A 14,717-nucleotide genomic window follows, 5' to 3' on the forward strand; every position below is an offset into this window, starting at 1 on the left:
GTGTGTGTGTGTGTGTAGTGTACGTGTGTGCATGTGAGTACAGTTGTCTCTGGATAAGTCAATCCCATGGGCAGAAAACAACAACAAACAAACAAAAAACCAACAACAACAACAAAACTGACTTCAAGAATTGACGAATCCAAGGAATGGAAAGTCAACTTTTTGAAACAGTATGATTTTCGAATGGTTACTTTTTTTTCTTTCTTTTAAATGAGTTTGTGATAAAATTTCACTACTTCTGTCTCTGTGATGTTAACAAATATTGACATCATTTCCAAAACAACATTGCGCAAATTTCATCAGAACGGAACATTCTCTCTGGGCTTTTTCAAATACAATAGACTGAGCAACACGCTAGATGCCATGTTCCTGGCACCAGAGATCTTTTCCCACCCCTCTTGCGGCCGATCAGTGGCAGCCTGTAGGTGTGTGTGTGTGCGCGTGTGAGTAAGTGTACACATATCAGGAGATCTCTGTGCACGTGTGTGTATGTGTGTGTGTGTGTGTGTGTGTGTGTGTGTGTGTGTGCATGCTTGTCTGTATTGTGGGAGCAATGGAATATTGGAACGTGCGGGTGTGCATTTGTTTGTGTATGTGTGTGAGGGGGGTATGGGCGTATGTGTGTGTGCTTGTATGAATGAGTGTGTGTGTGTGTGTGTGTGTGCCGTGGAAGCTGCGACACATAGCCTAGGAATGAGAGTGTGAGGGATGGGGGGCGGGTGAGGGGTGGTGGTGGTGCAGGGTAATTCGGGAGATGGTGAGTGAGTGTGTGTGTGTGTGATTGTGTGTGTGTCGGGTTCGTGCACATTAATGTGTATTTGTGCCTTCATATTTGTGAAACTGCATGTTTGTTACATATCTGTTATGCATGCGCGCGCGCGTGTGTGTTTAACTTTTATTTGCTTATTTGTTTATTTATCATCATTATCGTCTTTTTATTTCATTTTCATTTATTTATTTATTTAGTAGTAGTAGTAGTAGTAGCAGTGGTATCTTTTTTCATATTTAAATATTCATTTTACTTCATTATTTGTTTCTTTTTCTTTGTTTTCGTTTTTTTCTTTTTTCTCAAGGCCTAACTAAGCGCGTTGGGTTATGCTGCTGGTCAGTCATCTGCTTGGCAGATGTGGTGTAGCGTATATGGATTTGTCCGAACGCAGTGACGCCTCCTTCAGCTACTGATACTGATACTGATGTTAACATTACTTGGATATTTTATTAATTTCCTGGTTTACATGTCAGTCTCAGTTACATGCAGGCGACGATGATTCCAAATGAGGTTTGGGTATACATGTCATTATCTTCTTTTTTCTTTTCTTTTTTTTCCTCGCATTTTATCACATTGGTTCATTGGTCCATCACCTTTTAGTTTTCAACGTGTACGTGTGTATAGCTTTATATAATGCTTTAATTGCTTGTGGCTTGCTGGATTCATTCATCTTACTTGATCATGGACAGTTTTTAATGATTGCACATGGTTGACCATTTACATTGAGACGAAATGCATTCTCTCTCTCTTTTTCTCTCTCTCTTTCACACACACGCGCGCGCGCACACATACACATTTCAATTCGTTTATATAAAAACAGTTTTCAAAAAGTTTTCAAAGTTGCTCACGCACACAGACACACACACACTAAAATGAAATTAAACATGCACGTTCATATACACTCTCCAAATACACGCCACTTGGAAATGATTACAAAGCAACTGAATTTAGAAAGAAAAAAAGTAAAAAAAACAAAAAAACTATCAGGCTCGATCTTATCTGTCGCTGTGACAAAATCCCTTCTTCGCACAAACAGAGGGCTAAACACGCTACCGCCTCGACAAAACTGTGTGAATGGGATGCAGGTAGACCAGAGCTATCGATCGTATCGGTCATGACGTATCAGTTTCAGTTAGTTTGTTTATCAAGGAGACGTCATTGCGTTCGGATAAATCCATACACGCCACGCCACACCACGTCTGCTAGACAGACGCCTGACAGCAGCATACCCCAATGCGCTAGTCAAGCCTGGAGTGGATGCATAGATTTTTATATTCGTGTACCTATCAGCGTCGACTTCAATGTTTCCGGAGAACAACACTCGATATTGTTGTCATGGGTTCTTTTTCAATGCGCCAAGTGTTTACTGCACACGGGACCTCGGTTTTTCATCCCATCCGAATGACTAAACGCTCAGTTTGATTTTTCAGTCAAACTTGGTAGAAAATGTGAAAGCGGGAATCGAACCCAGACCCTCACAGACACTGCATTTACAGATAAGCGTCTTAACCATTCTACAATCTTCCTCCCAACTCGTATCAGTGCCGCGCTGGAAACCCTCCATAGTTTATGACCCGCTGATTTGTTCCATTAACCTATGACATCAAGGGACAGTTGTCATCCACTTATTGCGATTTACTAGCGGCCGGAATGCGCGTTGGCAGATAACCTTTGTGTGCATTGCTACGGGAATGTACACGTACGTGTTCGAATATGTGTACACATGTGCGCACGTGTATGTGTGTGTGTGTGTGTGTGTGTGTGTGTGTGGCCAGTTATCAGGAACAGGTTTTGATATGTTCAAAGATGTCTCAAAATTGTATATTAATTTTTTTTAAGAGATAAACAATCTCTCTCTCTCTCTCTCTCTCTCTCTCTCTCATGCAAGATGGCAGCAAGTCAACAACTGTTGGGATGTTCTCTGTCTTCGGCTTCAGTCGACAACGTCTGTTCATGCCGCATCTGAACTATTTAGTGACAGTGAACTTTACTAAGATACAGTGAGCGTAAAACACAGTCAACCTGATTGATTTGAACCTGCAGAGAATAGAACTGGACACTTTGATTTGTCACTGGGCAAAACACACCGGTCACTCAAGGGGGAGCATGTGAATGTTCCCCCAGGTCTATGTTCCCCCAGGTCTGTGTTCCCCCCGAGTCTATATTGCCCCGAGTCATATTGCCCCGGGTCTATGTTTCCCCAAGCCTATGTATATTTAATCACGTATCATGCAGATATTTTTGTGTGCTTGTCAGCAGTTGTCAGTGGTCAGCGGGGATCAACCGTTGTCAATAGTGGTCAGTGGTGTCAGTGATCAGCAGTGGTCAGTGACTCAATGGTCAGCAGTGGGCAGTGTTCAGCCGTGGTCAGTGGTGCTCAGCAGTGTACAGTTGTGGTCAGTGGTCAGTGATCAGTAGTAGTCAGTATATTTTGGTCAGTGATACTCAGCAGTGGCAGTGGCACTCAGTGGCCAGTGGTGGGCAGTGGTGGTTAGTAGTCAGCAGTAGTCAGTGGTTAGCAGAGGTCGGTGGTCAGCAGCTTGACCTCAGACCTTAAGTTTCAAAAACCAAAATTTTGGGTTTTGATTAATTCTGCCACCTAAAGTTGTGCGCTAAAGCTAGATGATACAGTTCCAGCCAGTGTCGGAATATCTTTCGTGAGTGAAAACACACACGCGCGCGCGCACGTACACACACACACACGCACACGCACACACACACACACACGTGTGGCTTTTTTCGCGTGTTGCATTCAGCAGAACAACATGCTGTAAATCAAAATGCAATAAGAACAGTTTTGGATAGACGTCAGTAATCGTCAGCATTTGTCAGCTGCTGCTTTATTTATTTATTTATTTATTTTTTGTGCCAGGGCGTTATAGTATTGCACAGACAATGAAATCTGAACACTTGCGTTGCGGTCAGCGGTTGCAAGCAGAGGTCCGTAATGGTCAGCAGTAACCATTAGTGGTCAGCTAATACTCAAATCATGTCAAGAAGTAAACACTGCATATCCATCACAAAGTAATGCAATCTGAACACTCTTTGTAGTGAACAGCTAGTCGTCAGCACTGGTCAGTAGCAACAGGCAGCAGTCAAAAACCTGCCTGTCAAAATAATTAATGGGCAGACGTGGGAAAAGAACACAATCAAATGACTTACAGGTTGTGGCCTTGGGATCAGCAGTGGCCATTGACCTGTGGAAACATGACCTGTGGGGACACAGACCTGGGGGGAATCAGGGTTGACGCCGATCAAACCGTACCCCAGATCTCGACTCCTGGAAGTTTCATCTAGAAAAAAGGCGCCAGTTCATGTTCTTCACACTCTATTTAAGCCAATAGTTTTTTGTGTGTACTTTCCTTGAAAAAGTCAAATGAATTAATCAAAATTAACAAATTAATCAATATTTTCTCCAGATCTCCTTCTGCGCTCATTTCCTCGTCTTCTCACCATTTTACACACACATACACCCACACCCACACACGTACTATTATCTATACTCTGAACGAACAGGTTATACCTTTAGGAAGTCCTTCCTTCGACTTGACTTTCACTTACCTGTTCACCAGTAAAAAAAAAACACATCCATGTAAGGCACACATCCGTCAATGTCAGTGTTGCAATCCCAAAGCTAGAACAAACGTCTGCCACCTGCACAGCCACAAATGTCTGTCACGACAGGAACTCCCAAGTTTTGATGCACACGCCGATCGTGACATGCTTAATGTCTTTGTGTGGCACGCATTCTCGTATAGTTGCACACACACACACACACACCACACACACACACACACACACATATATATATATATATATATATAGAGAGAGAGAGAGAGAGAGAGAGAGCTTTGTTGCTGCCGCTGCGTTGCCAGTGCATAAAACGCATGATAGCGGGCGAGTGGTGTATCAACCATGGTCAAGCGTTTACATATCTACGGATGAACACCATATTCAGCTGACAACTGGGCTCCCGCTTCGTACTGAATGCTGAGTAATTCATCTCGTTCCTTGCTCGCCTGGAGTTGTGGAGAAACAGCCATGGTACACGACTCCAGCCAGTGCATCTCGATTAACTTTAGACATGCAAGGGGGAAGGGTTAGTTTAAGTACAAGTGACTGGGCGGCTTTGTCAGGTCAATGGAAACACGATCGATGCCCTGAAACATGCTTTTTCGTTGTCGATCCATGAAGACATGGTGGCGTTCACCACCACCACCACTCCGCCCGTGCATCTACCCAGTGCACATGTTGAAGCCATTATCATCGGCTGTTCAGCTTGGGAGAAAAATAAGAGAAGTAGAAACAACAGGAAATCAAAGAAAAAGAAAAGGAGAAAGACAATAAATACATCAAATAATTCTTAAGATGTGAGTTAAAATAGCACCTAACTCTAATCGGTCTCTATGCGCTTGTAGGGAAAGAAGGAAAGAACGAACGAATGAATGAAAGAAAGAAAGAAAGAAAGAAAAAGAATGTTTCAGAGTGTCGTGTGCCTATGAGTGCAGAGAACATGTACTTGCATTTCTCCATATACTTAAAATACGACACTAAACAGGATCAAGCAAAACAGGGTGTGGGGAGGGGGGGGGGGGGGGGGGGGGGGAGCGGGGGGGGGGGGGGGGGGGGGCAAAACAAATGAAAAACCACCACACCCTACATTAACGTGTCCCTTCCTTTCATCTCCTCCCTTCTTCACACAACAACAACAACAACAACACACACACACACACGCGCGCGCGCGCGCGCGAAAATGAGAAACAAAGATTTATTTCGCCAGTCTTTAAAACACACACAAGTACACACACACACACATACACACACACACACACACACACACACACACACACACACACACACACACACGAAAATGAGAAACAAAGAATTATTTCGCCAATCTTTAAAACACACACACACACACACACACACACACACACACACACACACACACAAGAGAATACGAAACAAAGAGATTTTATTTCGCCAGTCTTTAAAACATACACACACACGCACACACACACACACACATGCACACACACAAACACACACACACACACACACCCTGCCTGTTCCACGAAGCTTTAGCAAGAAAACAAAATCACTGCCGCACGGTTTAAAATGAATGTGACTGGGTCACGGAAAAATGACGAACAATGTTTACCAATTAGCACGACACTGCCTCCCGAGCTTAAAAAGATAATCAATATTTAAAACACAATATCGGCGAAAAACGACAGTGCAAAGACTCGAATGCATCCATAGACGACATACAGACACGCGTGAACCCAGCCCTCCACCCCTCCCCCCTCCAACCACACACACACGAAACACAATGAAGACATCAAGGTTTATAACAACACTGATAAAATGTGCCAATCATTTTCAACAAAACGTAGTTTGCGACCCATTGCACGTGTACATCTATATGGTCCATCACCTCCATAAGCGTCGACCACACAGACCTGACACAAAAGGACCTAAACTTCATGCGCTGACCCACCAGACACTGATACGGATCATTACCACGGCCCTTGGTCCAACAGACCCTGTTCCATATGGATCATTACCACAGCCCTTGGCCCAACAGACCCTGTTCCATACGGATCATTACCACAGCCCTTGGCCCAACAGACCCTGTTCCATACGGATCATTACCACAGCCCTTGGTCCAACAGACCCTGTTCCATACGGATCATTACCACAGCCCTTGGTCCAACAGACCCTGTTCCATACGGATCATTACCACAGCCCTTGGCCCAATAGACCCTGTTCCATACGGATCATTACCACAGCCCTTGGCCCAATAGACCCTGTTCCATATGGATCATTACCACAGCCCTTGGCCCAATAGACCCTGTTCCATACGGATCATTACCACAGCCCTTGGCCCAATAGATCCTGTTCCATACGGATCATTACCACAGCCCTTGGCCCAATAGACCCTGTTCCATACGGACCATTACCACAGCCCTTGGCCCAATATGGACCATCACCCCAGACGTTGGCCTAATAGATCCTGTCCCATACGGATCATTACCACAGACGTTGGCCCAATAGATCCTGTCCCATATGGATCATTACCACAGACGTTGGTCCAATAGATCCTGTTCCATACGGACCATTACCACAGACGGATCCTGTTCCATACGGATCATTACCACAGACGATGACCCAATACATCCTGTCCCATACGGATCATTACCCCAGACGTTGGCCCAATAGATCCTGTTCCATACGGACCATTACCAAAGACGTTGGCCTAATAGATCCTGTTCCATACGGATCATCACCCTAGAAGTTGGCCCAGCAGACCCTGACCAAAACGGATCACCAACTCAGGCGTTGATGCAACAGACATTCGGTAAAAAATGAACCCTCTGCCGTATATCTCACCCAACACTTTGCCATCCCAAACAGGAAAGGGTTGAACTGTTGAGTGACGTATAATGCACGGAACCCATCTGACCTTTTTTTCCCCCAGACAAGCCTGCATTATTATTTGACAGCAAGAAACACAATAGGCAGACATTTTCCCAAACATTGGGTTTGTTCATGTATGCAAAACCATTCATGTTTGTCACCTGGAAATAGTGTGAACACAGTTTGTTTTCACGTGTTTAATTATTTGCTTTATCCACATGGACCATCACACATCGCTGTCCTCGCCAGTGCGTCAGAATGTATCACTTTACACTCACTGTCGCAGGCCCCCAGTGACTGTCTAATCACTGTAATGAAACACACAGCGTCAAAGGGGAAAACAAACAATAAACAAACAAACAAGATCTGAACCAACTCAGCGTGACCTTTCGTCCGATTTGTCATCCACATTTCAGAAGCACTCACAGCCATGAGCAGTTGCCAACTGCACTGGAATTTAGAAAATACAACTCCCCCAAAACCACCCATGGCGGGGTAAAATCGGTCATACACGTAAAAGTCAAATCTAAAATACGAGTGAATGTGGGAGTTGCAGTCCACGAACGAAGACAAAGAAGGGTTCGACCATACATATGGACACAGACACATACTGTTACATCATGTCCTTCTACTGTTGACATGCTGAATATAGGTAGGCCACGCGTTCCGATGTTCTTGCCATGCTGATCCTCCTTGAACATTTGTAGACATAGACATGGACATGTACAGTGGGTAATGATATTAATCATAGGTATACTCTCCGTCAACTCTGGCAAAGATGCTTGTTTGTTTCTGAAGGCAGCAGGTTTCAGTTACCTGCACGGCACTCACAGTTTGTCAAAGTCCGGCACTCACAGTTTGCCAAAGTCTAACAAACCTCCTGTAAACACTATCCGGCGTGTGCATCCAAGCCAGTGACATTTGTCGTCAGTTGTGAGTGTTTCTGAACTCCTGCAAGTCTTCCCACCCAGTACAGCAGGGCACTGATCTACAGTTCAAAACGCTGAAAGACTTCCATGGATATATGACGATCGAGAACTACCCGAGCAAGGCAATTGACGGCAATAACTACCTGCTGTGTCAGAAATAAACAAAGATAAATAACAGACAAAGCTGTTAATAACCATGACTCAATGACACGTGAAGGTGGCACTTACCAATGTCCAGCACCGCTCAGCTTGAAGATCTTGCAGGTGGAAAGACTTTATAAAGGGGCACAAGAGGTCTCAGAAAAATGAAAAATGAAGAAAACAGCTGTTTGACTGGGAAGCTGTTGTCGGCTGGAAAGTAAAGTTTGAAACCACCTGTCAGGTGGCAAAACATGTTGCATGGTGTTCAACACTGGACCTGTGAGTGAACCCTTAATTGTTAACAGTAGAATGGAGACCTTTAGAGATCAATGGCTTAAAAAACAGACACACATTAAATAAAATCTTTTGCCAAACATGCAGTCACCAAAACAATGTCTTTGCCTCCTGTTGACCATTTAATGATGAATATGCGACGTTGCAGCCATGTATATGTCTGAAGGATAAGATGATCGAAAGATGGAACGAAGGCAAGAATCAATGTTGACAGGAGAGACATGAGCGTCAAATCACTCAGTGCAGCCATTACTGATCGGAAAAACGGTGACGAGTACTTAGTCATCATTTCCAGTGACAAAGTGATTGTGAATGTGGACACAGACATCCTATCAGTTTACATCAATCTGCCACATCTGAATCTCATTTGCTTCTATTGCACTGATGTGCTGCCAAAACAGCAGCTAAGCGATTGAACAGTAAACATGTATGATGAAGTAAAACATGTTTTACATAAACTACAAACAATGACAATGATAGTGTATCACGAAGTATAACATGCACCACTGAACGATGTCAACGGGTTTCCTGTTACAAACATTGGACACATGCAGTGTGATATGGAGCAGAAGCAAGTATGGTATACTAATTGCAGCATTTTGTAAAAAACAACAACAAAATAAACAACAACAAAATGCACATCACATTAGATATTCAACACGTGTAAAGTGTTGGCCTTGTGGTAACGCGTTCGCCCTGGAAGCGAGAGAATTTGAGGGTACGGGATCTAATACCACACTCGCTGGAGGCTAGTGGTGGTCTGGACGCTAGTCATTCAGATAAGACGATAAACCGAGTCCTGAGTGGAGCAAGAATGTAGTGCACGTAAAAGACCCCACGACAACGAAAGTGTTGTCACTGGTAAAATTATGTAAAAAAAAAGAAGAAGAAATAATCCACTCTGACTGTGAAACAAAACACCTGCACACACAATAAGAAAAAAAAGGTGATGCTGCATTGTGGCGACGCACTTTCCCTTGGAGAGAGTCCGGATTTCACACAGAGAAATCTGTTGACAAAACAGTACTACAATACAATACATTATTAATCAACAACTGCTACATTACCCCCGGCACAGGTGCTGTCCTTCACAACTAGAACTGGAGTGTGGAGTACCAGGAGCAACACTGGGGTCAGGACGCGCGGGCACGTGTTGATTGACAACAGCTACACGCCATGAGTCCCCCAGACGCTAGAGCTTCAACTCCAACAGCACGATCCAACTGCTGCCCCAACGCTGCTCAAGCTAAACTCACTCACACTCATTGTTAACAGACAGCTGGAGCACGTGGCTGTCCCATGAGAAGCTTTCAATCGTATCCAGACTGACTTTGACGACTACAGATGTTGGAACCCTGACCCACACAGTAAGTCATGCAGTTCAGTCTAATATCATCATCTTTGATGAACAGACTATAAGTAAATGAACGAAACGAAGTCATGCAGTAAACTCATGGGTCTGGATGTGGGATAACTGGTACTTTCTGCGACAAGAAAGTACGACACAAGCGTGCATAGCAAATAATATTGTGTGGCTGGTCCTTTGCTCGGGCAGCTCAACCTTTGGCACTGTCCATAGATTCTCGTTTTCTAAAGTCAACGGGTTTCGTTTTCACCACAGTCTTTTCCAGTATGGTATGTTGTCCATACTGGATTAATAAGTCCTTTTACTGTCATTTTGGAGATCAGTCACCGTTGTTTTTTTTTCTGAGTTCACTTTAATAGTAATGTAGAAAAAATGCATAATTTCATTAAAAAAATTAAAAAGAAAAGTATCAAGTATCAACAGGTACTGGGGAGTACTGCTGTTCTGACCGTCCGTGTGTTGCTGGAAAAAAAACCCTTTTTTTTTACTTTTTGCTGTGACAAACTTTGCATCTGCTTCTTGCCCACTCCGTTCAGCCATGATGGTGGAGTCGGGGAGGAGGGGGGAGGGGGGGGGGGTAGGGTCTGGTTCTTCTGTTGAAGTTAGCTGTTCTACTTGTGACACTCTGTGTTGTTGCTGTTTGCTGAGCTTTTAGCAGTTACCATGCTGCCGGGACTGTTCCTGCCAGTCCCTTCAAGAGGGAGATTGCTGCCAGTGCTGGAGACGTCACAGGCATCTCTGTTGGGTTTGTCTCCTGGACTTGGTCGCATGAGGCGATCTTTGCGGCGCTAAGTTTGCTTAGAATTAGGAATGTTCCTAAGTATATGGAATTTAGCGCGGAGGTGGAAACATTCTTTACGATAAGCTAAGTTCGGTCATGCAAGCCCCCCCGGATCCTTTCAAGATTTACGTGGTGAAATGTAATACACTGTGAAATTTATGCGGTGAAAAGTATAGCATCCTGTAAAAATTCATGTGGTGAAAAATTAATACCCTGTAAAATTGATGATGGATAAATGTTGCAGCCTGTAAAACTGCTGCATCCTGCAACAAACGTTCGACTTCAGTTCCCCAAACAATAGAAATAGTGCATATCACAGGGTGCCGATTGCAGTCACTTTGATCCCACTGTATTATGGCTTCGGTCATGAAAAAAAGTGAGTGAATGAAGGTGTGTGCGGGCATGCGCGTGCGCACATAAGAAAAGACGAGTGTGCATACGTTGTGTGTCAGCCTGCAATATACCCTCCCCCCCCCCCCACACACACAGATGGAATACAACCCGACCATACACACACGTCACTTCCCACCACCATCCCTCGCCCCCACCCCATGTCCACCTCACATCTCCCCCACCCCACCCCACCCCATTCTCGACCCAAACACACACACACACACACACACACACACACACACAAGGAACACCCCAAAAGCACAAGCTCAACGCTTGATGAAAGGCAGCCGTCTGTAGAAGAAGGTGTCCAAAGGCAGGGCGGCCCGAGTCCGGTTGACCAGCCACTGGTCCAGGCAGTGCAGGGCCTGGGGCTGGAAGTCCAGGTAGAACTTGTTGGCGAACAGCTCCTTGCGGCTCACCAGCTGGGGGAGGTCCCGCACGCCGAAGATGCACACCCCGCGCACGTGCTTCCCGCTTTCGCACAGGTCGCGCGGCGGCCAGGACGCGTACACTGCCAGCCACGGCTTCTGGTCCGGGACTCCTGGCGGACAGTGAGACACGGCGAGGTTCATGAGTGTGATACCGACAACAATGATAACAATCACTGCAACAATGATGGTGATGTGGTGATGATATAATGACGACGACGATAATGATGATGATGAGTATGATGATGATGGTGAGGAGTATAACAACAACAACAACAATAATAATAATGATGATGATGATGATAATGATAATAATAATAACTACTATCACCACCGCCATCACTTCTACTAAAACTACCACTGCAACAACAACTACAACTACTGCGATTACCACCACCACGAACACTACTACTGCTACAACAACATGATGATGAGGACAATGATAATGATGATAATGACGACGATGACTGTGATAAGGCAGAAGCAACACTAATGCCTTCGTGTTAAAAAAAACAACAACAACCCAAACCTATCAACTACATTATCAGCGCTCGCGGTACGTTACACGACACAGTGACAACCACACTGTCCGGCTGTTATCATCACCAACGCCAGTAAAGTGGTGCTCGTGGCAGGACCGAGATGATAAACTCTGCCATGGGCATGACCTATGGATAACACGCGCACAGCTTACAGTTGTTCTCTCCTTATGAGCTACCAACAATAAAATACGGTGTCACAGATATGGTGTCATTCCCAATCACCTATTCCCACTTCGTCTATTCCACAGTCGCCTATCGCTAAGCTGGCGATCCCGATCCATGTTATTCACAGCTTGCCAATGTCCTCGAAAAGACATCAGCTGCTCTTTTACATTCTATTCGGTTTGTGTCTGTGTGGAAGCATGTGTCTAAAAAATTGAGGGCCTGGAATGCAGTAGAATGCCACCATACTTCGAAGTGGTAAACGTTTTCTTTCTGTTTACGCTGTATGGGAAATCATGAAACAGCAAAATGTGTCCGTCTAACTCCATCCTGCGATAACTGACACCGCTTAATCCCGAACCGAACTGCATTGCTGGGGAGTCAGTTGTTATTTCCATGAATACAGGTTGCGTCCTGCCTTAAGACATGTTGAGAATTTCAAGTGTTACAAGTCTTCATTGAAGCTGGTCATGTTATATATGGTGTGTGTGTGTGTGTGTGTGTGTGTGTGTGTGTGTGTGTGTGTGTGTGTGTGTGCGCACGCGCGCATTCGTGCGCGCGTACGTGTCTGAGAGGCTGAATAGGCGATACGGGAGTTATTGTCACACACTTTGGAAACATCATGACATTCCCTGAATCTTTAATGACAGACGTCTAAAATGCAATGGACTGTGAAAGCATGGTGTAATTAACCGCGCAGGAGGGTTAACGGAACAAGAGACATGCCACAGAGATTATAAAAAATTCAGGAAGTCATATAGATTCCTATCAGATCATGCAGAACTTGGTGCAAAACTAGACTGTATTTCTGCACCAAGACTGCTTTAAAATAAAAACAAATCTACCGTCGTGCGCACGCGCTCCTGTGTAAGTGTGTGTGTGTGTGTGTGTGTGTGTGTGTGTGTGCGCGCGCGCGCGCGCGCGGGAGGGAGGTGGTGCGGTGAAGGGGTGGTGCGGGTGAGGGGGTATGAGTGGTCTATGTGGTATTCGGCGCTGTATACATATATATAGTCAGGAAAGACTTGGGCTTCACGTACCGCTGTATCCACCAGGCACCTTGAGGTGGGGGTTGTGGTTCAGCGTGGCCCAGAAGTACTCGTCCGGACTGTCCACAGCACGGCACCACTCCAGCAGGCCTTGGGCGCGCCGGTCGTGCAGCACGTAGTCTACAAAGTCCCTGGAGAAGACACCATAGGCACTGCCTTTCACCACCGTGATGTTGTGGGGAGGCTTCTCGTGCTTCTCCGTCGTCCTCACCACTCGCAGTCGGCCCGACGCGCCGTCCTGCCGGTACACGTGCTTGAAGGTGAAGCGCACCGTCAGCATGCGGGACACGGTGCTGATGCCCTCGATGTCGTTGGCGCCGTTGTAGATGGTGAGGATCTTGACCAGCTCCAGGTTGGTCTTGAGCGGGAACTGCTGGCTGGGCAGGTTGAAGAGGTAGCGCCAGGGCACGGGCTGCCCCGACGACCGGCGCCAGTGATCCGCCATGCAGTTGAGGTCGGCCTGCAGGCGGGAGAAGCCCGAGTAGGTGATGTTCTCTCGCCGCGTGGCCAGGAAGACGTTGGGCAGGCAGGCGGCCAGCCGCCGTGTGGCCTGGAACACCTGGGGAAGGGCGTGGCCGTCCACGTGCAGGCAGTACGAGTTGTGTGGTCTGTAGATGGCCCGTAGCAACACGTGCACCTGCTCCACCTCCTTGTACAGCAGCAGGTTGAAAGCTATCGGGAACCGGGCCTCCTCCTCCGTCACCGGAGGGTAACGGTTGTAGCCATACAGGTCTTTGAAGGAACCGCAGTCCTCCAGTTGCTGGGAAAACGCCTGGTCCGACACACGGGCGATGGAGGAAGAGGCGGATTTCTCATCCAAAGGCACGGGGAAACCCTCCATGGCGCGGACACAGTCGAACGTGTGCAGGCCCCTGAAGCCCACCCGATCTCCGGGGTCCCTGGCGAAGGGGTCGTAGAGCCTGATGACCGGCATGGCCTGCCCACTCCTGTCCGGGGAGGGGTGGTGGTGGGAGTGGGGGTGGGGCCCGGGGGCCAGGGACAGGTGGGGGGAGGCAGACAGAGAGCTGTGCACGTTGACAGAGGACAGGACGTACACGATGAGGACCATCAGGGCCAGCACGCAGGCCCACTGCTTCCATCGCCGTCGGCATCGTATCATTTCTGCACTGACAGACACTCGGACAGTCAGTTGACACGTTCACAGACAGGCATTCACAGGCTATTGGACAACACACACCCACACACACACACACACACACACACACACACACACACACACACACACCACACCACACCACACCACACCACCACCAACAACAACAACAACACCACCACCAACAACAAAGGAAATAAAAAAAGAAAAACAAAACAGCATATACAAACAGACGGACATATCAACAAACAGACGCATTGCAAACAGGCACACAGACACATTAGCAGAAGCAATAACAGCCAGTTGTGGTGATTTGGAGGGGTGGTGGTGGG

The 14,717-nt window shown here is 46.4% G+C and overlaps 1 protein-coding gene across 7 annotated transcripts in view; it reads right to left on the reverse strand.

The window, feature by feature from the left end:
* Positions 1–5,608: 5,608 nt before the first annotated feature.
* Positions 5,609–14,717, reverse strand: part of LOC143282974 (N-acetyllactosaminide beta-1,6-N-acetylglucosaminyl-transferase-like) — a 42,302-nt gene continuing 33,193 nt past the window's right edge. For 4 of the 7 annotated variants that reach the window (XM_076588907.1, XM_076588937.1, XM_076588917.1 and 1 more), the window contains 2 exons: positions 13,263–14,393; positions 5,609–11,634 (listed from right to left, as the gene is read on the reverse strand). In XM_076588907.1, the coding sequence (XP_076445022.1) occupies positions 11,360–11,634; positions 13,263–14,393 (1,406 nt within the window). In that variant the 3' untranslated portion in view covers positions 5,609–11,359. Of the gene's footprint in view, positions 11,635–13,262; positions 14,399–14,717 lie in introns of all 7 variants that reach the window. The other 3 variants (XM_076588966.1, XM_076588947.1, XM_076588956.1) reach the window with 1 other exon arrangement.

The sequence above is a fragment of the Babylonia areolata genome, chromosome 1, assembly GCF_041734735.1.
Source record: "Babylonia areolata isolate BAREFJ2019XMU chromosome 1, ASM4173473v1, whole genome shotgun sequence".
NCBI lineage: Eukaryota > Metazoa > Mollusca > Gastropoda > Neogastropoda > Buccinidae > Babylonia > Babylonia areolata.